Source organism: Calliphora vicina, chromosome 4 (genome assembly GCF_958450345.1).
Source record: "Calliphora vicina chromosome 4, idCalVici1.1, whole genome shotgun sequence".
In the NCBI taxonomy this organism is placed as follows: Eukaryota; Metazoa; Arthropoda; class Insecta; order Diptera; family Calliphoridae; genus Calliphora; species Calliphora vicina.
In genome coordinates, this window is record NC_088783.1 from 104756918 (window position 1) to 104780548 (window position 23631).

General features: G+C 31.4%; 2 protein-coding genes across 2 annotated transcripts in view; both read left to right on the forward strand.

Moving 5' to 3' along the window:
- Window positions 1-297: 297 nt before the first annotated feature.
- Amun (protein amun) lies at window positions 298-5054 on the forward strand. The gene is made up of 3 exons (XM_065510031.1): window positions 298-546; window positions 720-2427; window positions 3630-5054. The coding sequence occupies exons 2-3, from the start codon at window positions 1653-1655 to the stop codon at window positions 4271-4273; spliced, it is 1419 nt and encodes a 472-aa protein (XP_065366103.1). The 5' UTR covers window positions 298-546; window positions 720-1652; the 3' UTR covers window positions 4274-5054.
- An 8366-nt stretch (window positions 5055-13420) lies between these two features.
- Window positions 13421-23631, forward strand: part of FucT6 (alpha-(1,6)-fucosyltransferase) — a 34345-nt gene continuing 24134 nt past the window's right edge. The window contains exon 1 of the mRNA XM_065508222.1: window positions 13421-13535. The gene's annotated coding sequence lies outside the window, so the exon portion shown is untranslated. The remainder of the gene's footprint in view (window positions 13536-23631) is intronic.

Here is a 23631-nt window from a genome sequence, read left to right on the forward strand (position 1 = left end):
CTCAAGAATATTCAGATAAACAACAAAAACAGAAGACAAGAAGAAAAATTGGCAAATTTACGAAAATCTATAATAAAACAAAAAGTACACAACATAAAACACTAAGGACAAAACGGAATTGAAGAGAAATTCACAAAAGCGAGTTGATTGGAAAGAAAAAGAGACGAGGAAGGGAAGCGAGCGGTGTAGAAAAAACCGAAGGAGATGTGAAAGAGAAATACAATAAACGACACACTACTACTAAAACACAGTGACACAGGCACTGAAATCGACTACACAGCGACGACGACGACGTTGTTGTTTGTGCGACTTGGCGAGTAAAAGAAGAACACACTGTAAAAAGCTGGTTGGTTGTGTGTGCGCTCTGAAATTTGAAAAAATAAAGAAGCAAAGAAATATAAATTCATTTCATATTATTGACTGGCGAAGGAATTACGGTGAAAATATTGCAATTTCAATCTGTTAAGAAAATATAACGATAAATTATTGGAAATAATTATTAAAAATAAACACAATAATTAGATACAATTCTAATTAAACAAAAAGGTGAGTTTTAAGCAAAAAATACAGAAAAAAGCAAAATTAAGAGAAAATATAAAAATAGTGCTTTAAACAAATATAGTGTTACTTTGCAAACAAGATGATAATGAATACGCAAGAAAAAAAATTTAAACTAAATGAATTTATATCTTTTTTTGCATTTTATTTTATGTGTTTAGTGCAAAACGAAGGTTTTTTGTGTTGCAAAGTGTTTGTTTGAAAAAACCGAGTGTGGAACGCGTACAAAACGAGTTGGAGAATCAATATTGTAGATACTTGTCAAGCAGCAAGCAAACCGAGTGGCCCAAAGGAGGTTATGGTCATATAGCAAAAACGCTGGACAGGATTTTTTAATACACAGGCTCGAGGCCGTCATCTAACAATTGTGCTGCTAGAGTTGTATATACTTTCACCACACACTCGCTTACAAAAACACCTTTATCAAAAGAAGAGTGGAAGAAAAGGTGTACAGAAAAACTCACCACTAATATTATACAGCTGCCATTAAAACACGATTTTACTCGTTTACTTAAAAACAACAATATAAACAACAACCACCACCAATACTACTGCTGCCGCTAAAATAACACCACCATCATCAGCATTAAAAGCAGCAACATCATCCGCAAAATACAAAAGTATAAACCAACAACAACAAACGCATTTATCATCAATAGCAAAAACAACAAAGTGCTCAACATTTCTTGTTGTTGTCATCGTAGTCGTCGTTGTTGCCTTCCCTTCTTTCGGCTCAGTACGACGTGCCGCCATTAAGCAACAACATAACACAAAATACAAAACAAGAACAACAACATCATCAACTAAAAGAAGACTGTGGAAAAAGAACAAGCTGAAACAAGAAAAGAAAAAAACATTACAATACCATCTGTCATTTCTCAGTTTTAAATTTCTCTTTTAGTTTACGTTTTTTTTTTTTTCAATTTACTTTATTACCCATCTTCGGTTCTGTGCTGTGTGTGCATGAGTGTTTGTGTTTTTATTTTCTGTGTCTCAAATCATCGATCTTCGTCTTGTAGTGGAGTCGTACAAACTATAAACTGAATTAAAAAAAAAGAAAACTTCACCACCACTCAAACAAACCACAATAAAACATGGCCAATACCGGCAAAGATACGGCTTCATTTTTTGAAAATGGTACTTCGGAACAATTCGAATATTGCTTCAAAATGTATCCACAGGTATTGAAAATGAAAGCCGAGAAACGTAATAAAAAACCTCAGGAGTTGGTACGTCTCGATGAATGGTATCAGAACGAATTACCCAAATTGATTAAGAGCCGAGGGAAAGATGCCCACTTGGTGTATGATGAACTGGTACAGACCATGAAATGGAAACAGACCCGGGGTAAATTCTATCCACAACTCAACTATTTGGTCAAAGTCAATACGCCACGGGCGGTAATGACCGAAACTAAAAAAGCCTTTCGCAAACTGCCCAATTTGGAGCAAGCCATAACGGCTCTGTCGAATTTGAAGGGTGTGGGCACTACTATGGCTTCGGCTTTATTGGCTGCCGCTTGTCCCGACTCGGCACCCTTTATGGCCGATGAGTGTCTTATGGCCATTCCAGAAATTGAAGGCATCGATTATACCACAAAAGAATACCTCAATTTTGTTCAGCACATTCAGAACACCGTTAAACGCCTAAACACACAGGCTGGCGGTGAGACTCCGGTCTGGTCGCCACATCGTGTTGAGCTGGCTCTGTGGGCTCACTATGTGGCCAACGATTTGAGTCCCGAGCTGCTGGATGAAATGCCCAGCGGTAAGGGTGGCGGTGCGGCCAAGGCTAATGGTTCTACAACAATTGACAATGTTCTCAGTGCTGGCGGTGAAGATACTAATGATGGTGACGATGAAAGTGCAGGTGAGTTTATCGTTTTTTTTTGTGGAAGGGAGTTTAAAATAACATTGTTTAGTTTTGTTACAGATTCATAGTTTTTTTTTAAATGAAAACTATGGTCCAGAAAGATAATTTTGTTAAATATAAAATTTAAATTTATTTAAATTTATTCAAAGATGTGGCCACTGTTAGCTATGACCTTTTCCCATCTTTCTGAAATTACTTTAAGCTAAACTTTCTAACAATTTCTTTCCACCAATTTTTTTTTGGAAATCTTCGCTATTCAATAATTATTGTTGACGATATATAAAATGTTCTATATTCTTTAGAAATGTATTTCGGTTTAAGAATGCTCACGGTATCCGTTAACCTTCTGAAGAAAATCCTATCAGAAATCGAAAATTTTCTGTATAAAAGTTTTTTCTACAGAAAATATTCGATGGCTCTTTTAAAAGTCTTGTAAGATAAAATCAAAGCTTGCTTAAAATGTTGTGTATAACAGTATTTTCAATAGAAAATTTTCAGTATAAAATTTTTTTTCCATAGAAAATTTTGTGTATAACAGTTTTTTTTTATAGAAAATGCTCTGTATAACAATTTTTTCTATAAAAAATTTTTGTACAAATTTTTTTTTATAGAAAATTGTCTGTATAACAGTTTTTTCTATAGAAAATTTTCTGTTTTCAATAGAAAATTTTGCGTATAACAGTTTTATCTATTGAAAATTGTCTGTATATCATTTTTTTCTATAGAAAATTATGTGTACAACTTTTTTTTTAATAGAAAATTTAGCTTATAACAGTTTTTTCTAAAAAAAATTGTGTATAACAGTTTTTTTTATAGAAAATTTTCTGTATAACAGTTTTTTCTATAGAAAATTTTGGGTATAACTGTTTTTTCTATAGAAAATTGTCTGTATAACAGTTTTTTCTATAAAAAAATGTTTGTGTAACAGTTTTTTTATAGAAAATAACAGTTTTTCTGTAGAAAATCTTTGTATAACAGTATTTTAAATAGAAAATTGTGTGTATAACAGTTTTTTCAATAGAAAATTTTTCGTATAACAGTTTTTTTTTGTAGAAAATTCTGTGTATAACAGAAAAAAGGTTCTAATAGGCGGTTCCTAATATATTTTCTTTAACACATTTCTCATACTCGAAAATAGCTTGCCTTTAAATTATTTAATTACTTTATATTAATTATTTTCGCTACTTTTCAAATTTCAGAACGCATTGACGGTAATAACGTTGCCACAGAATCCGAAAATGAAAATACCAACCCAACACCTCTTGATGGCGATTCAAATTTCGTTTCAAACGACTCAACATCACAAGAACCCATTATCGATGAAAACACCACACAGACAACAGCTACCGAAACCACTGACGATGGCGATGAGGCCGATGTAGGCGGTGGCACAACACCACTGGTCTCCGATTCGGAAAGCAACATTGAAGCACCAGTTAAGGCTATTACCAACAACAACACACGCAAAGAGGCCACCAACAACAGCACATCAACAGCCGTAGCACCAGCTGTAGCGGCCGCAAATGGTAACGGTAGCATTTTGGCAGCATCGGCAGCTGGTCTGGAGGGTGAAAACAGCAACAGTAATTGTATGCGAGAATCCGAATACGACGATGAAGACGATGAGAGCAGTAACAGTCGTGCATTGAACGATGATGTACAAACGCCTTTAATTAATCACAATACCACGGATAATGATTCATCGACATTGAGTAGTGCTGGTGGGGCGGCCGCCATAGCAGCTGCCACTATAGTGGGACAAAAGAGGACTCTAAATTGTGCAGATGAAGCCTCATTGGAGGGACAATCACAGCCAGAATTGAAGAAAATACGTAGTGATTAAAAATTCGAGATAAACTAAACAACACACACATAATATTATATACAACATGAAAGATTAAGCAGAACAAATTAAGTAAAAGCAGAGAAATTTAGAAGTCCTCGCCATCTCCTCTTAACATTTCAACTAAAAAGCGTGTAAAAAGACATTTGAGGAAATATTTATAGCAACAAAAACCTTTTTGTTTAGTTAAAAGCGTTTTTCTGTTGATTGGCTGAGGAGGTCCAAAGGCAGTTGTTTGATGAAAGTAATAATAATTAAAATAATAATTAAAAAATAAAAAAAAAAACATTCAAAAAACCATTTAACTTTAAGAATTTATATTTAATTAAATAATGAAAACAACATCCTCTCTCCCTCCTACATTAAAGAAATTAAAGAAAAAAGCAGCAAAATATTGTAGCTCCTCCCCCCTTAAAAGCAAAATAAATTGATTTATTAATATTTCATTTATTTTAATAATTTATAGAGTAAAATCTTTAAATTGTAAACGTTAAAGGTTTTCAATTTCAATCCTCAAATTACCAAACACTGAAAACGTTAAAAAAAATCAAAACAAAATTCTACAATTTTTTTTTTAAATACCTTATAGGTTTTTATGTTTTTATTTTAAATTAATAATAATTCTCCCCCAAATAATTATATTAATAAAAAACAAAACCACAACAAAACATTTACTTAAGCGTATATACATAATAAATTAAGTTTTAGAGTTTTAATGAGTATCAAAAACAAAACAAAAAACAAATAAAATCATCTTTATTACTCCACTAAAATACAACAATTTCACTTACATTAAAACAAACAACCCCAAAAACACTATCCTTAGGAAATCAAAACATTTGCAAAAAAAAACCTAAATTCAAAATGTTCAACTTAACCTCAAACATAAAGCAAAGCATTTTATAAAACAAAATGTTTTAAAACTTCATTTTTTTTTTTGATAATTTTCTTTTATTTATTTAAGAATTTAAACTCCTTTATTTAAGAATTTAGAAAAATTATATAAAATCAACCCAATTTAGCAACTCCTCAATACATATTTAGTTTGAACAAAAACAGATAATTTAGTATACAAAAAAAAAAATGCGAAAAAAAAACTTATAACAAAAATTACTAAAATAATAAACAAACCGAAAATAAAATAAATTGTTTAAAAAACAATATTTTTACACCACAAAATGCAAACTCATAGAACAGAAATACGATTCTATCGAAAACGAAAGAATTGACTCAAAATTTATACATATTAAAAAACCTTAACTTGAATAAAAGATAAAAAAAATATTTAAACCACAGCCACAATAGCCTCTCTCCATTGCTAACTGCTAACAATAATATGAATCAAGGTTTTTTTATAACAAAACTTATACATAGTTTGTTCGAAAATCCAAAATATATACAGTTTAATAGCGTATTAATTAATTCTTTATAGTTTTCTTTCTAATGGATTTCCTTAAAAAGCCATTATTGGAAAATTCGATACATTTTTAAACAAGTAAGAGAGCTATATTCATTCGGCTTTGCCGAATCTTATACCCTTCACCAAATTATACTTTAAAATACAAATTTTAAATATTTTTAGGTATACAAAATTTATTTTTTTATCCAAAGTTGTTTTTTTTGAATTTTTTGGAAATTTTTTTTTCCGAATTATTTTAATTTTTTTTTTTGTGAAAAAAAATTCGGGTTAAAAAATATTTTTTGATTTGACCCATTGTAGGTCCAACTTACTATGGTCTTATATACGTCGTTGCAAAGGTCTTTGATTATATATCCATATCTATCATTAGATATCCATATTGTCTATATTAATGACTTAGTAATCCAGATATAGGACAAAAATCGAGGTTGTCCTGCTTTTTTCCTCATATCTCAACCATTTTTGGACCGATTTTGCTGATTTTAAATAGGAAACTTGAAAGCATGTCTCACAGAATTATTGAAGACTGGCTTGACCCGGCGCGCTTCGCTACCCCTGTCATAGTAAAATAAAAAATATATAGCCTATTAACGCTTCCCAGTAAGGATCTATCTACGTTCCAAATTTCAATAAAATCGGTTCAGCCGTTTAGGCGTGATGCTCAAACAAATAAACAAACCAACAAACAAACTTACAAAGACATTTATATATTTATATAGATTTGGATCCCCAAGATATCTGGGGTCTTCAGAAAATTGATTTCAACAGACAGACGGACATGGCTAAATCGACTCCTCTATCTATAAGGATCCAGAATATATATACTTTATAGGGTCGGAAAATTATATTGTGGAAATTACAAACGGAATGACAAACTTATATACACCTTTCTCACGAAGGTGAAGGGTATAAAAATCAAAAACTTGGCCTAGTAGTAGATATTTTAATCCACATTTGCAGAGTTTTAAAAAAGTTTTAACTCGTAATTCAGACTCTTCCTCGATCTCTTAACTAATCATCGAAAAGATTTGTGGCTGGAAAAAGACTGACTAATTAGTAGTGTGAGTACACACCTAAAGTAAAAGTACAAATAAAAATGCATTTATATCAGCGATAAGATCTATCGGAACATACATAAATATGCAGTAACATTAATCTCATGGATTTGTTACGGTCAGTAGACCAAAATTGGATCTCCCATTCGGAACTACCCAAATTTAACACTGTTAAAAATTGTCAACTCAGTGATCGATTTATTAAGAGAGATAAATGGAGCATTACCTTAACCGACAACGGGTTTTAACCTGTCAGTAAGGAGCTTAATAATACCCGATTCCTGGAAAATGGGTCGAGAGATCCCGTGTGTAAAACCTGGGACAATCGTACAGGCCGATTTACCTCCTATAGCGAAGACACTCGAAGGTCTTCTATACGCCCAGCTGACCCGTCAACTATCAGCATGGATTCCGTAAGATGCACAGCATTATCCGCCATAGTCACTCAGATATCATAGGGCTCAAATTAGCAGATAGATGCACTTGACCTGTCGAAGGACTTCGATACTGTCAGTCACGCCACACTCTAACAGGACATCATGCAGTCCACAATGCCCAGCAACACGAAGAGGTGAATAGTGAACTATCTGAGTGGCAGGTAGTCGTTCGTGGAGTTAAGAGACAAATGCTCAAAACCCCGTAGAGTTAAACAAGGAGTCTGTCAGGGCGAGGTCCTGCCGACACTCCTGTTTAACTTCTACCTCTCTAAACTCCCAGTGCCACCACAGGGTGTGGAGGCAATCACCTATGCGGAAGACTGCACCATCCTGGCAACAGGTCACAACGTTGATGAGCTTTCCGGTATGGTAAATGGTTATCTCAACGAAATCCACAATTCCTTTACTGAATCTATCACCTACACCACCTGGACGAAGGAGGTAAAACTTATTTTCACCTCCTCAGCACACGTTACTGCAATCACACATAAACTGCGAAATAGGAACAAGGTCCTCAAGGCACTAGCCGGCAGCAATTGGAGTATGGTCAAAGAAACCCTGCTAGAACCTACAAGATGGTTAACTATGCTGCTCCAAATTACCTCCGAATATCACCTTCACGAGGAAACTAAGGTTCTACCGGTCAAGCAACATAACGTCATGTTGACGCAACAATCCCTTCTGGTATGTCACCGGAGGATTCATCCAAACTTCAACATCACACAGTTGGATCTCATCCGAGGCATGTCGTCCTTATATCTCCTTTGGGTCAAAATTTTGCTACTAAATAGTTACTTTTGCAATTTGAAATGAAAAATAATCGAAATGCGTACGTAATTCTCGTTCTAAGGAGATATAAAAGCCTAAAAATTGAATTTTTAACGGCCATTTCAAATCTCCATTTTAAAATTTTTGTTAAACAAATTTCAGAATTTTTTTATCATCATATTGGGCAAGGTGTAATAATATGCCTTGATATTGGGATTTGTTGAGACTATAATAGGGATAAAAAATATGAAAAAATTATGTCATAACTCCAACAGTTTTTCCATACCTATGATTTTTGGGAAAAACTAATTTTTTGGGCATATGTATGTATTTTGGCGAATGAGATCAAGTTTCTTAAGGCTATAAATCCAGCTTCAATAAATCTCTTTATTATTGTACGGCTTGTAAATGATGCACATAAATCGTTTTTGATTGCACTCCATAACTTAAAGGATTTTTTGGTAAGTTCTTAATATAAGTTGGCCTAATTGTGTGAGGCTTTTCTCTTCTTCGAGTTTCATGTGTTTTAGTGTGAAGTGCATTGAAAACTTTATTTTTGGAACACTTTAATATTTCTGCAATTTCACGAATAGATTTTCCGTCTTTTTTTAAGCTCAGAATAAAATCATTCAGAGCTTGAATAGTGTGAACACCTCGAGCTAATAATGGCGGTGTCATCAGCAAATGTAGAAATAGTTAATTTATCGTAGGCAAGTCGTAGGTGTAAATAAAATAAAGCTTATATTCTCTTGTCACGTTATCTGTAAATAAACCCCAGCGGGAAATAGATGCAGTAAAGAGGCCTTCCTAAAGGCCTTCTTTTGCAGACACAAGGACTTCTAGCCGCATTGTAAAATCATTTCAATTTTACACGGCGTGTCATTGCGAGCCAAGGCCTTGCACACTCGCTGCTGTTAGAGGGCTGAGAGAAGGCCTGCTAGGAAGGGCTACTAGAAGGCCTACTTTGCAAGGGCTTCGTGAAGGCCTAATTGGGAAGAGCTATTAGAAGGTCTACTTTGGAAGGGCTATTCGCAGGGCTGCTATATGGTCTTATGTAAAAAAAACTGTTATTACTGATCTAATGAAAGGCCTGTAGAGTACTGTCATATGGAATGCCTAGAAAGGTAGGACTACTGCAAAGTCTTATGGAAGAAGAGAAGGCCTGATAAAGTGCCTAAAAGAGAAAAAAGCATTAGAATAAGGCATCAAAGGACGGCCTATGAAAAGTCGTGCATTTTGAAGTTTTATAGAACGTGTACCATGGAATACCTGTTTAAAGTCTTATTATTAGAATAAGTCTTATAAAAATAAGAATTAAAATAAAGTTGTTTGTTTATTTTTTGATGTAGACTATTTTTGTTTAACAACTTTGTTATTAGAAGGGAATTCATAGGCCTTCTTGAACACCTTCTAAGAGCAGGCAGTGTGGAATGAGTATCGGATCTTTTAGAATGTGTAAGTATGCCTTTTAGAAGGCCTACAAACTGAAGTCCTATCATTTTTTCCCGCTGGGACGGTCTGATAGATAAGACTCCAGAAGTTTATGGTGACAGCAAACTTTTAATTTTATATACCATGTCTTTATGCCTTATTTGTGAAAGGCTTGGGCGAAATCTAAAAATATTGCCGATTAATATTTTTAATTCACGATTTTCTTATCTCTCCAGTAATGCGATTAACTTGTTCAATTATACCGTGGCTTTCGCGGAAACCAAATTACTGAACTGGGATGTTTTTCTCATTTAAAAATCAGTTAAGGTCAAATCTTTACCAGGCTTTGGTATCATTATTACCAAGATCTAAGTAATATAGATTTTTAATCATTCAATATTATATTCTTCTTGATAACTTTACTTATGGCGTTTGAGCTTTAAGCTAGTACACCCTATTAGATAATGTAGGACTAGTGCCTCCTCAAGTACAAAATAATTTTTTGGGGAGTTTCGTTGAAATACTTTACCTAAGTTGTCTGCAAATATTTCAGCTCTAACCGCTGAGTTGTATAGTCAGCTATTTACTTATTGGGCTTTGTGCCTCTACCGGTGGATTGATATTTCTCTTTGCTTTCCAAACGGAAACATTTCTGTATTTGGTATTTGAGAAACTTTGAATGTAATTTCTATTTCTGGGATCCTCTTCTAAATGAAGGAATCCTTTTAGCTTTTAACCACAAAGTATACAGAGGCGACACGGTAAAAAAAATATATTTGTCTCTTTCGCTCGAAACAATTTCAACTGGTTTGGTTTTGTGCTTATTTATATAGTTGTTTGTTTTAACGCACTGTCTGTATTAAACCGCAAATTTGTTTTCTCTTTCTATCGAAACAATTTAAAAAAAAAGCTGATTTTAGTGTTTTTGAACTGTCAAATTTGACGCCTCTGTATACTTTGTGTTTTTACTAGCAGCAAACAGCCTCTGTTTTGCAGCAGCTTATCAATTTTGTTGCCACTCTGAGTTTTCTCTTTTCTAAAAGAATTGGCAATCACTTGCTCAGCTGTGTTAAAATCACCTTGGCAGGGTTCTGTTTGAAAGAAAGAGAGAAATATATAAAATTTATTTAATAGACAGAGAAAAAATTTCAACTTTCCTGTTGTTAACGGCAGGGTTACCGTAGTTTACATTTTAAAATGAGAATAAAAGGGGATTTTACATTGAAGGAGACACAAAAAGGGATTTTAAAATCTATTTATTAACACAACATCTGCTATAAATTAATTACTACTATCACTTTCTGTTGAATTCGGTTCATTATGTTTATTTATTGATTATAATTCTATAATACAATATATAATGTTATATAACAAGAGAAAAGAGTGCGTGCAACAATTAAGTACATAATTGAATCGAGTTACAATATATGTAGGTATTAATATCGGTATTGTAATAAAATTCGTTATAATTTGTATAACAATATTAATTACTTCAAGCTATTTTGCAAGGATAACATCATTATAGAACTTTGCTTCTAATTTAGTCTTCGTTTGAAATCTCTAAAAAATTTGAATGAATAAATCTTTGTATCGCAATAATATTCAGCATAAACCTTGTAAATGTCCAAATCGTTACCCCCTGTCTATACCTGACAAATTTTTATCATGATAAACTTCAAAATGGTTGTCTAGATAAAGAATTATCAGGTATAGTCTCCATTTATTAGTATTATTGCTTCGTTATGATAAAATTGTTAGTGCTTTTGCTTACCCCCGGTATATACCTGATAAATTTTTATCATGATAAAAGTCAAAATCATTGTCATGATAAAAAATTATCCAGTATAGTCGCCATTTATTAGTATTATTGCTTTTTTATGACAAAATTGTTAGTGCTTTTTCACAGACAACTTTGTCTTGACAACAAACGTCATTAATTTTTATAATAAATATTTGTCAAGTATAGACAGGGGGTTAGACAATTTTGTCTTGATAACAAATGTCATTTATTGTTATGATGAATATTTGTCAAGTATAGACAGGGGGTTATGATTGGTTTATAATTGACAAAAGCCCCTATTATAGTGGGAAGCGTATTATACGTTTGTCGTGATGTTTGTAAGGCAAACAAATATTGGTCCTCCATCCACCTTAAAGTATAGCAACCGAGTCGATGAAGCCATGTCCGTCTGGCTGGCTGTCCATATGAATTTGTGGGCAAAGTACAGGTCGCAATTTTTAAGATAACTCAATTAAATAAGGAACATATGTCTTTTTTGACCTAAAGACGAAGTCTATAGAAAATTATTGAAATTGGTGCATGATTTCACATAGCTCTCATACAAATCTTCCGGAATATCGGAATTAATTTTCTTTAGTTTTAATAAAACTCGACTTGGAAAGAACTCTAAAAATTAAAAACAAAAAAAAAATATGCTAAAGTGCCAAAAAAAAAGAAATTTCGGTTAATCGGTTAAATTAAACCGATTGAATACCCTAGTATATACTGAAGGCTCTAAAAGGGACAAAGGGATAGGTGGAGGATTCTTTAATGAGAAATTTGGGATAAAATCCTACTTTAGGTTACCTAACTTCTGTACTGCTCTTCAGCCCGAAATTATTGCTATTAAATGTGAATCCAATTGGCTGAGTTATTATCGAATATCTGATGATATACATATGTATATTTACTGACAGCAAGGCTGCCGTTAACGGCCTTCACGACCTCTAGGTTAACCAAGGAAAGCCGAGTCTCCCTAAATGAGTCCCTGGACACGATGGCAATCAGGGTAATTGTCGATATGCGATTTGACAATTACTGGCCTAAATTTTAATTTTAAATAAAATAATTAAGAGAGCTATATTCCCTTCACCAAATTATACTTCAAAATACAAATTTTTAATATTTTTAGATAAACAAAATTTATTTTTTTAATTTTTTGGAAAAAAAAAATTTTCGAATTGTATTTAAAATTTTTTTTTTGGTGAAAAAAAAATTCGGTTTAAAAATATTTTTCCGATTTTGACTCATTGTAGGTCCAACTTACTATGGTCTTTTATATGTCGTTGCAAAGGTATTTGAAATATCTATCATTAAATATCCATATTGTCTATATTAATGACTTAGTAATCCAGATATAGGTCAAAAATCGTGGTTGTCCAGGTTTTTTCGTCATATCTCAGCCATTTGTGGACCGATTTTGCTGATTTTAAATAGAAAACTTTTCGAAAGCATGTCTTCATCGACAGAATTATTGAAGATTTGATATCTGGGGTCTTCAGAAAATTGATTTCAACAGACAGACAGACGGACATGGCTTAATCGACTCCGCTATCTATAAGAATCCAGAATATATATACTTTATAGGGTCGGAAAATTATTTGTGTAAATTACAAACGGAATGACATACTTATATATACCCTTCTCACGAAGGTGAAGGGTATAAAAAGGCGTTTTTCTTATTTTTAACATTAAATTTTAATAGGATAAATGGACTGAAAAAGAAAATTTGGATCCGCTGTTATCAAAAAACTGTAAGGTGGTTGAAAATTTCAATTTCAAATGCGAATATCTCCTGAGCTATAAGAGATAATTGATAGCTACTACGAGGTTTTATGTAGTGCTCGACGAGAAACACATAGAAAGAAATAGGATTATTTTAAAGATTTAACATACCCGAGGTGTCTTACTTTGGAGACCCCTGGCCGTTACCCTGGTGCGTTCATGAGGTCCAAATTAAATAGTTAAACTCGACAATACTTTCTCTTTGTCCATGTGAAATTTAATTTAAACCGTACTATCCGTTTAGAAGTTACAGATTTATTTCCCACTTTTTTATTTCCAATACCACTGTGCGGCGGCTGCTTTTAATTTGAAAATTTTTCAGCGACGGCGTCTGTTGTATTTCTTCCGCGGCTCATCTCAACCGGCTGGCAACCGAAACGGCGCAGGTCTCTGACACTGACTCAAATATAATTGTTTTTAATTGTTTTTCTTCTTCTTCTATTTAGTTGAAAACGAACAGGAAAGAGAGAACAACAAAAAACACAACGCAGAAAAAGAAAACACAAATTTCAGTAGAATTTGTTCTGTCATCAGATTAAGAATGTGTTTGCGGACAGTATAGTTAGTGTAACAACAACAAAACAACGTTAGTATTGCTTTAATGAAAAGCTGAATAGAAAAAAAAGAAATATAATACAAAGAAAGAATGAGAGAAAAAATATTCTTGCTACCCAGTTTTCCTTAATAAATAAAAAGAAATTTTGTGCAAAAAACGGTGTTCTAATCCAAATAGATGCTAAACGAATGTGTATTTCAATTAGTAAAGTGTTAAAATGAAATGTGTTAATTGTGTATACGAAGTTTTTCACTGACGAAAAATAAAAAGAACAAGCAAAAAAATACTCATCTTCTAAATGTTTGAAAACATGAAAAATTAATAAAAAAAAAAAAGATTCTTTTTTTTCTGTTGTATATTTTTTTTCTTATTGCATTGTGGTTAGTTTTTTTACTTCTTGTTCTGCTTTTTGTCATCATTTGTAATAAATTGGTATTTTAACACGCACACTGTGTGCTACTATCTCTCGTTTGCGGGTGCTCTCTCTTAAAACTGTGCTCTCTTAAAGTTGCCATAGAGAAAAACAGTGTAAAACAAACAGAGTTGCCAGTTAAAGGAATAGTAAAATAAACAAAGAGACTGAAATAAAAACAAGTGTTTGATTAAGAATTACGACGATTTTCTTTGAAATTGCGAATTTAATTGTGAATTTGAAGTTTATTAGGGGGTGGTATAAATACAGTGTTTTATAGTTATAGAGAAAAAATAGTTTAATGCAATAAAAAAAGTAATAATTGTTAAAACAAATAACCTTCTGATGCACTATTAAACAAATTCAATATTTATCTATGAAAATACATAATTATCATTTACCTAATTTGTAAGCAGAAGCTTCCATTAAGCTAAATTTTCTAGAGATATACATATGTTATTTCTTTCATATTTCTTCTGTGTTTTTGAAAATTAATTTCAGGAAGAAACTAATGTTTTTTGTACAAATTTCCCGGTTAGGCCGAGGCCGAGGCTATCTATCATTACATGATTATTATTTCATAGTAAAAATCCTTCATCTTATCTAATGGGAATAATGTAAATAGTGGACCCCTGATCTTGACATTTGTGTTTTTATCTGTAATGGCAACATTATTTACAATATTTTGTGCAAATTACTGATTCAATTTCGTGTTTCTCTTTAAAAATCTGTTGTTCGAATTTTGTTTGTTTAATAATGTCTCATTAAAAAAATATTTATTTAACATTAAGGAATTATTAGGCATAATTTTTAATGTAAACAAATAAAATCTTTATAATGGAATTAATAATATTTGCGATAAAATTTGACTAAACTGAAAAAAATATTAAAAAATGGGACTAATAACAAAAACACCAACCACGTACATATTTATAAATATAATTTTAATCAGATATTAAATCAAATTTCTTGGAATATGAATTTCTTATTAATAAGGTCACACAGAAATTACATAAACAAATTTTTAATAAAATTTGCCACAAACAAAAAATAATAAAATTTTGTCAGAAAATTTTTTATCGGGGAGCTTAAAATCTGAGTTTTTAATACAAAACTAAATTTTTGTTTAAATATTTTATTATAGTGAGTTGATTGATAGTTGCCATCCAAATTAAATTTTTTCTAATATTGTTTTCAAATTTAGTGAGTGTTGATAACTAAAAGCTTGTTAAACAAATTATTAAAGAAAACCAAAAGATTTCAAAACGATTAATGAATTTCAAGAAAAGTTTTTGAACCAAAGTGAAATAGTAAATAATTTAACATAATTTAAGCAAGAAATTTTCATACAAATTAGTTCAAAATCAAAAAAAAAAAAAAAAAAGAAGTTCAACAATTTACAAAATCGAAATTACTAAATACATTACATCCTTTACAGTTTTCAACTCGTTTCGTTTTCGAAATCGATTTTTATCACATATGGTAGATGTACCTACCAGTAGTCGGTAGTTTAAGACCTTTAATTCTTTTTAATCTACCGCCCTTGACTGTTTGATTTTGCTATTGGACTGATGACTAGTTAATAGTTCAGTACATTTTAGATGATTTTTATTTATTCAGTGAAGTCATGTGAGACTTAGGTCCATCCATAAACAGTAGATCCGTTCGTTAAACAATGTGTTAAGCCAATTATGAAAGCTATTTGCAACATACAACAATCGTCTGTCTGGAAGATTGTACACAAAAGGACAACCATTAGATCGAGTGTTTTACCGCTTCCTGAAAAAACTAGTAGCACTGTCACCATTTCTTTTTCATTGCCTTTTTGAATGGAGTATACATTAGGATCTCCTTTTGGAGATCTTTCCATTTTCGGGACACAAAGAAAATCGTCTTTCATCTCCGTTAAAAATACGTGTTGGATCGTCCAAAATATTAATGACATTTTGTTCGTTTAGAAAGCTTTTCAATTCAGCAAACCATTTTTGAATATACTCTTCTGTTATTATTAAGTTATGCTTTCAGTTTCTCTAAATGACAACTTTGAATGCCGCTTCAAAAAACTAGAAAACCACTATTCCTGGAATATCGTTTGTCTTGCGTAATAATTGATTAAACTGCATTTAGTAAGTCATCAACATTATGTGGAAACCCACATTTTGCCAAGTCGTGGCACCACTTTTCCAAAAGTTCCTCTTCAGCATTTGTTAAAACAATATGGATATACCACCTTCTCTTATTTCACTTTGGTGGTCATATTTTTATTAAAAATATGTCTGCAATTCTAGAAATTGTATCACATTTGGGAACTATAGCTTAAGAAAACTAGCGATGAAACACTTTACCCAGTAAGATTTTTCGAATAATAAGTTTTCTTAGATTTTGCCTACTTTTCATCAATAAACAAAATCTTGTATTAAAACGAATCGTCCAAAACTCCGATGAAGTGTTAAGCTAAATGTTCTGATCTGTTTAGCTTCTATGAATAACTAATGCATTTGTTACAACCAATTTGTTTAGTTTCAGTTTAAATTTCATACCAAAAGTGCAATATTTTTTAAATTATTTAATTTAGCAATTTATTTCAATATAATAATAACAAAATAATTGTCTTATTTAAGGAAATCCTACAAAAATTAATGAAATGTAATCCGATTTTAATATTTTTGCTTTTATTAGCAACCCTGTCTAATTAAACTGAATTTAAATTTCTTAAGATTGTAAAGATTACCAACTTACTCTCTTAATACAAACAACCTTCATAAAAGGAATGCCAAATCAGGGTTGGAAAATACAGAGCTGTCAGTATTCACGTTTGTTATTTAAGATTATTATTTGTTGGAAAATGTTTCGCTGAAAATCTTATTTGATGAGTATTATTACTAGGCGGCGGATTTTCATGAATTTTTGATACATAAAAAAACTCTAAAGTTTTTTGAAGCAAAATGTTTTGAAATGATCTCAATTGCTGATGGAGAACTGAATATAACAAAATATGCATTATCAATAAAATATTCAAAAATATGCCGTAACAAATCGATGCCATTTTACTGCGAAATGTGGGATTCGGATAGATAATTATTCAACATTGTATTTGAACGTTCGAGAAAAAACATGCATTTGCATATACACATCTGCTCAAAATAATAGATACACCAAAATTTATTTTTTAAAAACGAAAAAAAATAATGGTATATTGTAAAATTATAAAAAAAATTCAGTCGATTTTTATTTATAGTTAAAAGGAGAGTAAAAAACAAAAACAAAATATTTCATAATTAATAATAAATATTATAAAGTAAATTAAATTTCTTAAATTTCGAAAAATTTGGTGCTCATAATAATAGATACATTTTTAAAAATTCTTATTAAACAAAAGCTAATAAATTTTATCTTAAAAAAATTAGTTTATTATTAAAGTAAAGCTAGTATCCAGTATATCCACCTTTGTTTTGTAAAACTTTCTCCACTCTTCTGGGCATACTGGATATCAAGTTCTGACACTTCTCCAATGGAATTTCGTACCATATTTTTTGCGTTTTCTCCCATAAATCGTCTTTATTTTTGAAAACTTCCTTCGAAAGCCTTATCTTTAATTCACTCCACAAGTTTTCTATTGGGTTTAAATCAGGGGATTGGCTGGGCCAGCTTAAAACAGGTACGTTATTCTCCAAGAACCAGTTTTTAACTAATCTTGAACTATGTTTTGGGTCGTTGTCCTGCTGGAATGTCCATATTAATGGCATATTTTCCGATGCATATGGAAGCATTACGTTTTCCAATATGTCTCTATACCCACTAGCATTCATGGTATCTTCTATTCGGAATATCGGACCAACACCATTCCATGAAAAGCAACCCCAAACCATTATGTTTCCCCCGCCATGTTTTACCGTCTTTTTTGTAAATTTAACGTGGAATTCTTTTCCTTTTGGTCGGCGTACATTTCTTTGGCAGTCGTTTCCAAACAAATTTATTTTTGTTTCGTCGCTCCATAAAATATTTCTCCATTTTTTTTCGCCTTCACACCCGGACCATTGTAAGTGCTCTTTAGCAAATTCTAATCTTGTCTTGATATTTTTTTGGCGCATTAGTGGCACTTTTCTGGCAATTCTTCCCGGCAATTTAGCTTGTAAAAGACGACGACGAACTGTTTGTGGACTGATTTCGTTACATAGCTCCGCAGAAATAGCTTTCGATGATATGAAAGGGTCTTTTTTAACCATAAGGACGATCCGCCTATCTGTTTCTGGACTGGTTTTCTTTGGTCTATCGCGAGTTTCTCTTTTTTGTTTTTTAGATAAAGCATTTTGGACAAAATGTAAAGATCTTCCTATGCTCTTTGCTATTTCCCGTAATGATTTTCCTTGATTTCTCATCGTTTGAACAATTTTTTTCTCATCTTCGGTACAATGATGATTTCGTCCCATTTTCTTCAAAAGAGTCCTATTTTTTATAAAATTGTTGCTAAAATTTAAATTATACTTACTGTTTCACGTAAATAGGAACAAAAAATTGCACAAAAAAAAAATTGTATATAAACAAATTACAAATTACTGATGTGTATCTATTTTTATGAGCAAATAATTTTTTGTAATTCAAATAAATTCGTTTTTAAAAATCAACATGAAAGCAAATAGTTGCCAGATTTTTGACTGACATGACATTGCCAGATAGAAATTTTAATAATATGATGTATTCTTAACGCTTGCGAGGAAATTTTCAATGTTACCGCCATTTAAATTTTTTCCAATTAGGTGTATCTATTATTTTGAGCAGATGTGTAAATCCGCCCCCTAATTATTGCATTATAACAATGCATGTTAAATACAGCAAAATATATAAATAACAAATATAAAACGTATTCTTTTCAGTCGGTTGACTCCTCTGTATACTTTGGGGTACTTTTTTTATACCCTTCACCTTCGTGAGGAGTCAAGTTGTTTGTCATTCCGTTTGTAATTTCCATAATATAATTTTCCGACCCTATAAAGTACATATATTCTGGATCCTTATAGATAGCGGAGTCGATTAAGCCATGTCCGTCTGTCTGTTCGTTGAAATCAGTTTTCTGTTCAATAATTCTGTCAGACATGCTTTCGAGAAGTTTCCAATTTAAAATCAGCATAATCGGTCCACAAATGGCTTAGATATGAGAAAAAAAACAGGACTGGATCATTAATATAGACAATATGGATATCTAAAGATAGATATTTCAAATACCTTTGCACGACGTATATAAGACAATAGTAAGTTTTAGTTTACCTAAAAATATTTAAAATTTGTATTTTATAGTATAATTTGGTGAAGGTTATATAAGATTCGGCACAGCCCAATGGGAATACAATGGAAACTTTTCCAAATATTCAATTATAGGTCAAAATAAAAACAAATTCTTTAGAAAATTTTTAATATTTTTTAGTATATTAACAACAAAAAAGAAGAACATAATTAAATTCATAAGCTCAATGAAAAATTACCTTTCATTTTTACAAAATTTTTCTGGCCGGCCCTTTTGTGACTCAATATTTTATTAGTGCTTCAAAGCGACGTTGAATCAGGTCACTTCAAAACACGTACCTCATTGGATTGTTACCACTCGGTTGTATAATTGAAACAAAGTGTCGTCCAGGATGCACTAAGTAAGGTGAAATCAACAACACAGCTGATTTTAATTTATCTATTTTGAACGTGCTTGGGTTTTGTCAAACTGAATTTATTTTGAAAAAATAATAACATTTTTTTTTAAAGAAAAAAATTTTTAAATAAAACAATTAAGAGAGCTATATTCGGCTGTGCCGAATCTTATATACCCTTCACCAAATTATACTTTAAAATAAAATAATTTTTTTTTAATATTTTTAGGTAAACAAAATTTAATTTTTTTTTTAATTGTTTTTCAACATTTTTTTTTGGAAATTGTTTTTAAAATTAGTTTTTTCCAAATTTTTTTAAAATTTTTTTTTTTTTGTAAAAAAAAAATGTTTTGATGAATAAAAAATTCAGGTTAAAAAATATTTTTCCCGATTAAGATAAAAAATAGGTAAAAAATCGAGGTTGTCCGGATTTTTGCTCATATCTCCGTTATTTATGGACCGATTTTGCTGATTTTAAATAGCAAACTTCTCGAAAGCATGTCTGACAGAATTATTGAAGATTTGGATCCCGAAGATATCTGGGGTCTTCAGAAAATTGATTTCAACAGATAGACATACGGACAGACAGACGGACATGGCTTAATCGACTCCGCTATCTATAAGGACCCAGAATATATATACTTTATAGGGTCGGAAATGAAAAATGTAGAAATTACAAACGGAATGACAAACATATATATACCCTTCTCACGAAGGTGAAGTTTATAAAAAATGAATGAAAATGTGAATAAAAAGATTTCATATAATGAAATTTGGATAAAGCACTATTAAACCGTTGTTCTTGTTCAAATATAATTTAAATTTAACGGCCGTTTATTAGTTAATATACAAAAATAACAAAAGTTTTGTGTTAACATTGGTAATGGTTTTGTCAAAGATTATTTACATCAATATTTTTGAAAAGTTTTATTGCTAGATCATTAAAATTCACTTCATTTTTCCACCAACTAATTGCACTTTCTGATTTTGTTCAAATCTGCCGGATAATATTTCACATTTTAAATAGCTTAAGAAAAATCTTTAAAAATTCCTGTTAATAAATGCAAATCATGAAATGAAATATTGTGTTTGTTGCCGAAACGCTCTCACCTTACTTATTACATCATGGTGTCAACTTTATAACCTTTCGATTTCTAAAAAGTCGACTTTTCTTTCGACTTTTTTAAATAATTTAATAGTCGACTTTTCGATTTTACCTATTTATGAAAAGTCGACTATTTTCGTCTTTTGGACTTTTCTTCCCATTTCAATGTAAAAAAATATGTTTTCTAGATTTATTGATGAGAAAAACTAATTTTATAAAATATTTACAACAGAATTAAAATGATTTTTCGATTTATAGAACCCTATCTTACTGAAAATAGTAGCACAATTTTGAAACCGCAATCAATGTTCCATCTCTGTGCCAAATAACCAACAGACAGAAATTTAATAACTGTCAAATTAACTTTAATTGAGGGGGATTCTAAACAGTAACGATTTTTAAATTATGTTTGTTCAATGAAATTATCTCCTGCACGTAACTATTATCATAGAAAAATACACATAGAACGGAAACTCTACTGTCAAAGACCTAACTCAGTTGTCAAAAACTTAAGTGGTGAGAATGTGTATTTTAGTAAAAAAAAATATATGAACACAAAACCAACACTCGTATGTGTGATTTTTTTCATTTCAGTTTTTTTTTTCTAGTTTCCGCTCTATGTGTATTTCTCTATGACTTTTATTATTTTAAAGAATCTTAATGATTTTATAACTGTTTTAAATTAAACAAATTAAAAAAAAATCTTACATATTTAGTTGGTTTTTTTTTTGAACATTTAATCAAGTGTGACGTTTATGGCATCATTCTAAACACCACGTACTTTTTTATATTTTATTTACACTGACGTTCGGTCTGTTTGTTTTTTAATAAAAGCCGGTCGGTCGGTAGCAAATTAAGAGAATGATGCTTGATTTACTGTAGAGTTGCCATGTTTGTGGATAATGGATTTAAAAAGTGGATTTTATTTACACAGAAAAAACTATTTCCTAAACAGTTTCAATTCAAATATTTATCACATATTGAACTGGTTTCAATCATGATACAACAACATAAGGTACACTCAGTAAAAAATAAATTCTCAATTATACATTTCATGTATAATCAAAATCAAATTTTGACGTTATAGGGCTAAATATTGAAAACTCTCCCTAGTGGTTCTACCTTCTACAATTATTGTATCATGGTTTCAATTATTTCATAATTGAATCAAGTATTTATGTGCTCAAAAACAAAATTTTCTAATATTTTGTACTGAATTTTGAATTTGATAATTTTGATAATTGAATATAAAAATTTTCGTTATTGGTTGAACTTTAATAAAAAAAAAAATTATTGAATATACAATTTTCGTTATTGAAAACAGATTAAGAAAAAGTTTTGCACTTTTTTCCGCATTAAATTTGTGTAAATGTTATTTATAAATACTTATTTTTATTAAATACTAAATCGGTTTTTAAACTTTTTTTAAATCTTAAACAAATATTAAAATAAAAATATTTCAACAAAAACATCTGTATTGATATTAGCGCACGATAAATAAAATACAAATTTCCTTATTTAAAATCAATATTTATTTACTTAGATCGTTGACTTTCCTTAATATTCAGATAACTAAACTGCAATAATAATAATATCTTCGAAATATGGGCAATTGGGCGAGCCAAAAGAACTGCTCATCTTTTGAGATCAAGAACGAATCAAGCCAATATAGGATACACTGTTCCAAATTGAAGCGTATCCCGGAGATAGCTATCTGTTTCGATTGAAACAAATAGTAGTGGGACGGAGCATGGTCTGGACTATAAAGCGGGCGTGGCAAAACTTCCCAACCACTTCATTCTAAATACTTTTTAACAGGTTGTCATGATGGAATATTACGGTTTCGTGTCTGGTCTGCTTCAATCAGTTGCTTTCGTTACAGTTTACCTGTGATGGTTTGGTAAAATTTCAGCAGCTCATAATAAATGGGAGCCTTATGCTCCCACAAAATACAGAGCAGTACCATAGCGCCATGGATATTTGGCTTTGGTATCGATACTTCTGGTTGGCCGGGCATCACATATGATCTCTTACGCTTTGGGTTATCGTAATGAATCAATTTTTTTTATCGAAAGTAATGAATCGGTGCAAAAATGATTTTCTTTTATAGCATTCCAACATTATTTCGGACATACAAAATCGTTTTTCAAGGTCTCTCGGCTTCATTTCATATTGTTCCCAATTTCCCTGCTTTTGGATGAATCCTGCTGCTCGCAAACGTTTTGAAATTACTGCTTGTGTAGCTCCCAATGATTTTTCAAGCTCTTGTTGAGTTTTAAAACAATCTTCATTGAGTAATGCTTCCAATTCTTGGTCCGCAAACTATTTTGGCTGGCCTGGGCGATATTTAGGTTTCATGTCAAAATCACCACTTCTGAACCGCATAAACCATCATTCGACGTTGAACGTCGACGTTCAAAGTTTGTTTTTATGGAATCTTGAGACATAAACACAAATTTATTGGAGAAAAAACAGTTTAACATTAAGTTTTATAAGATCGGCGAAGTCATTTCAAACTCACTTAGACTTATGGGTCCATTGTCATAACTAAACAAAAACGAGAACTAAATTCATAATACACTGCTATTTAATGACAGACAGTTCATCGAAGATAGGCGATATTATGAAATTCATTCGTTTCCATGTCAACGCAACACCCACAGAAATCATTGTACTCAACACTCTGCTTGGTTTGTCTTCTTGCTAATCTCCTCTACCATGATATATAGCTGCTCTAGTAGAAACAATTTCGGTCTTGATTGGCTTTCAAACTAAACTATTAGAGAGCTTTGAAAGCTTAAATCAGTGTGGATTGTTCATTAGGTTTTCACAGACTTGTCTGGAGTCCAAACTGGTAGAAAAAGGCCTTCGGGGTTTACACGGACTTATCTGAAGTACAAACTGATAGGGAAGGGCCTTCGGTGTTTTCACACATCTGGTACCATGGGGATCAAAGGCACTTGATTCTACGGT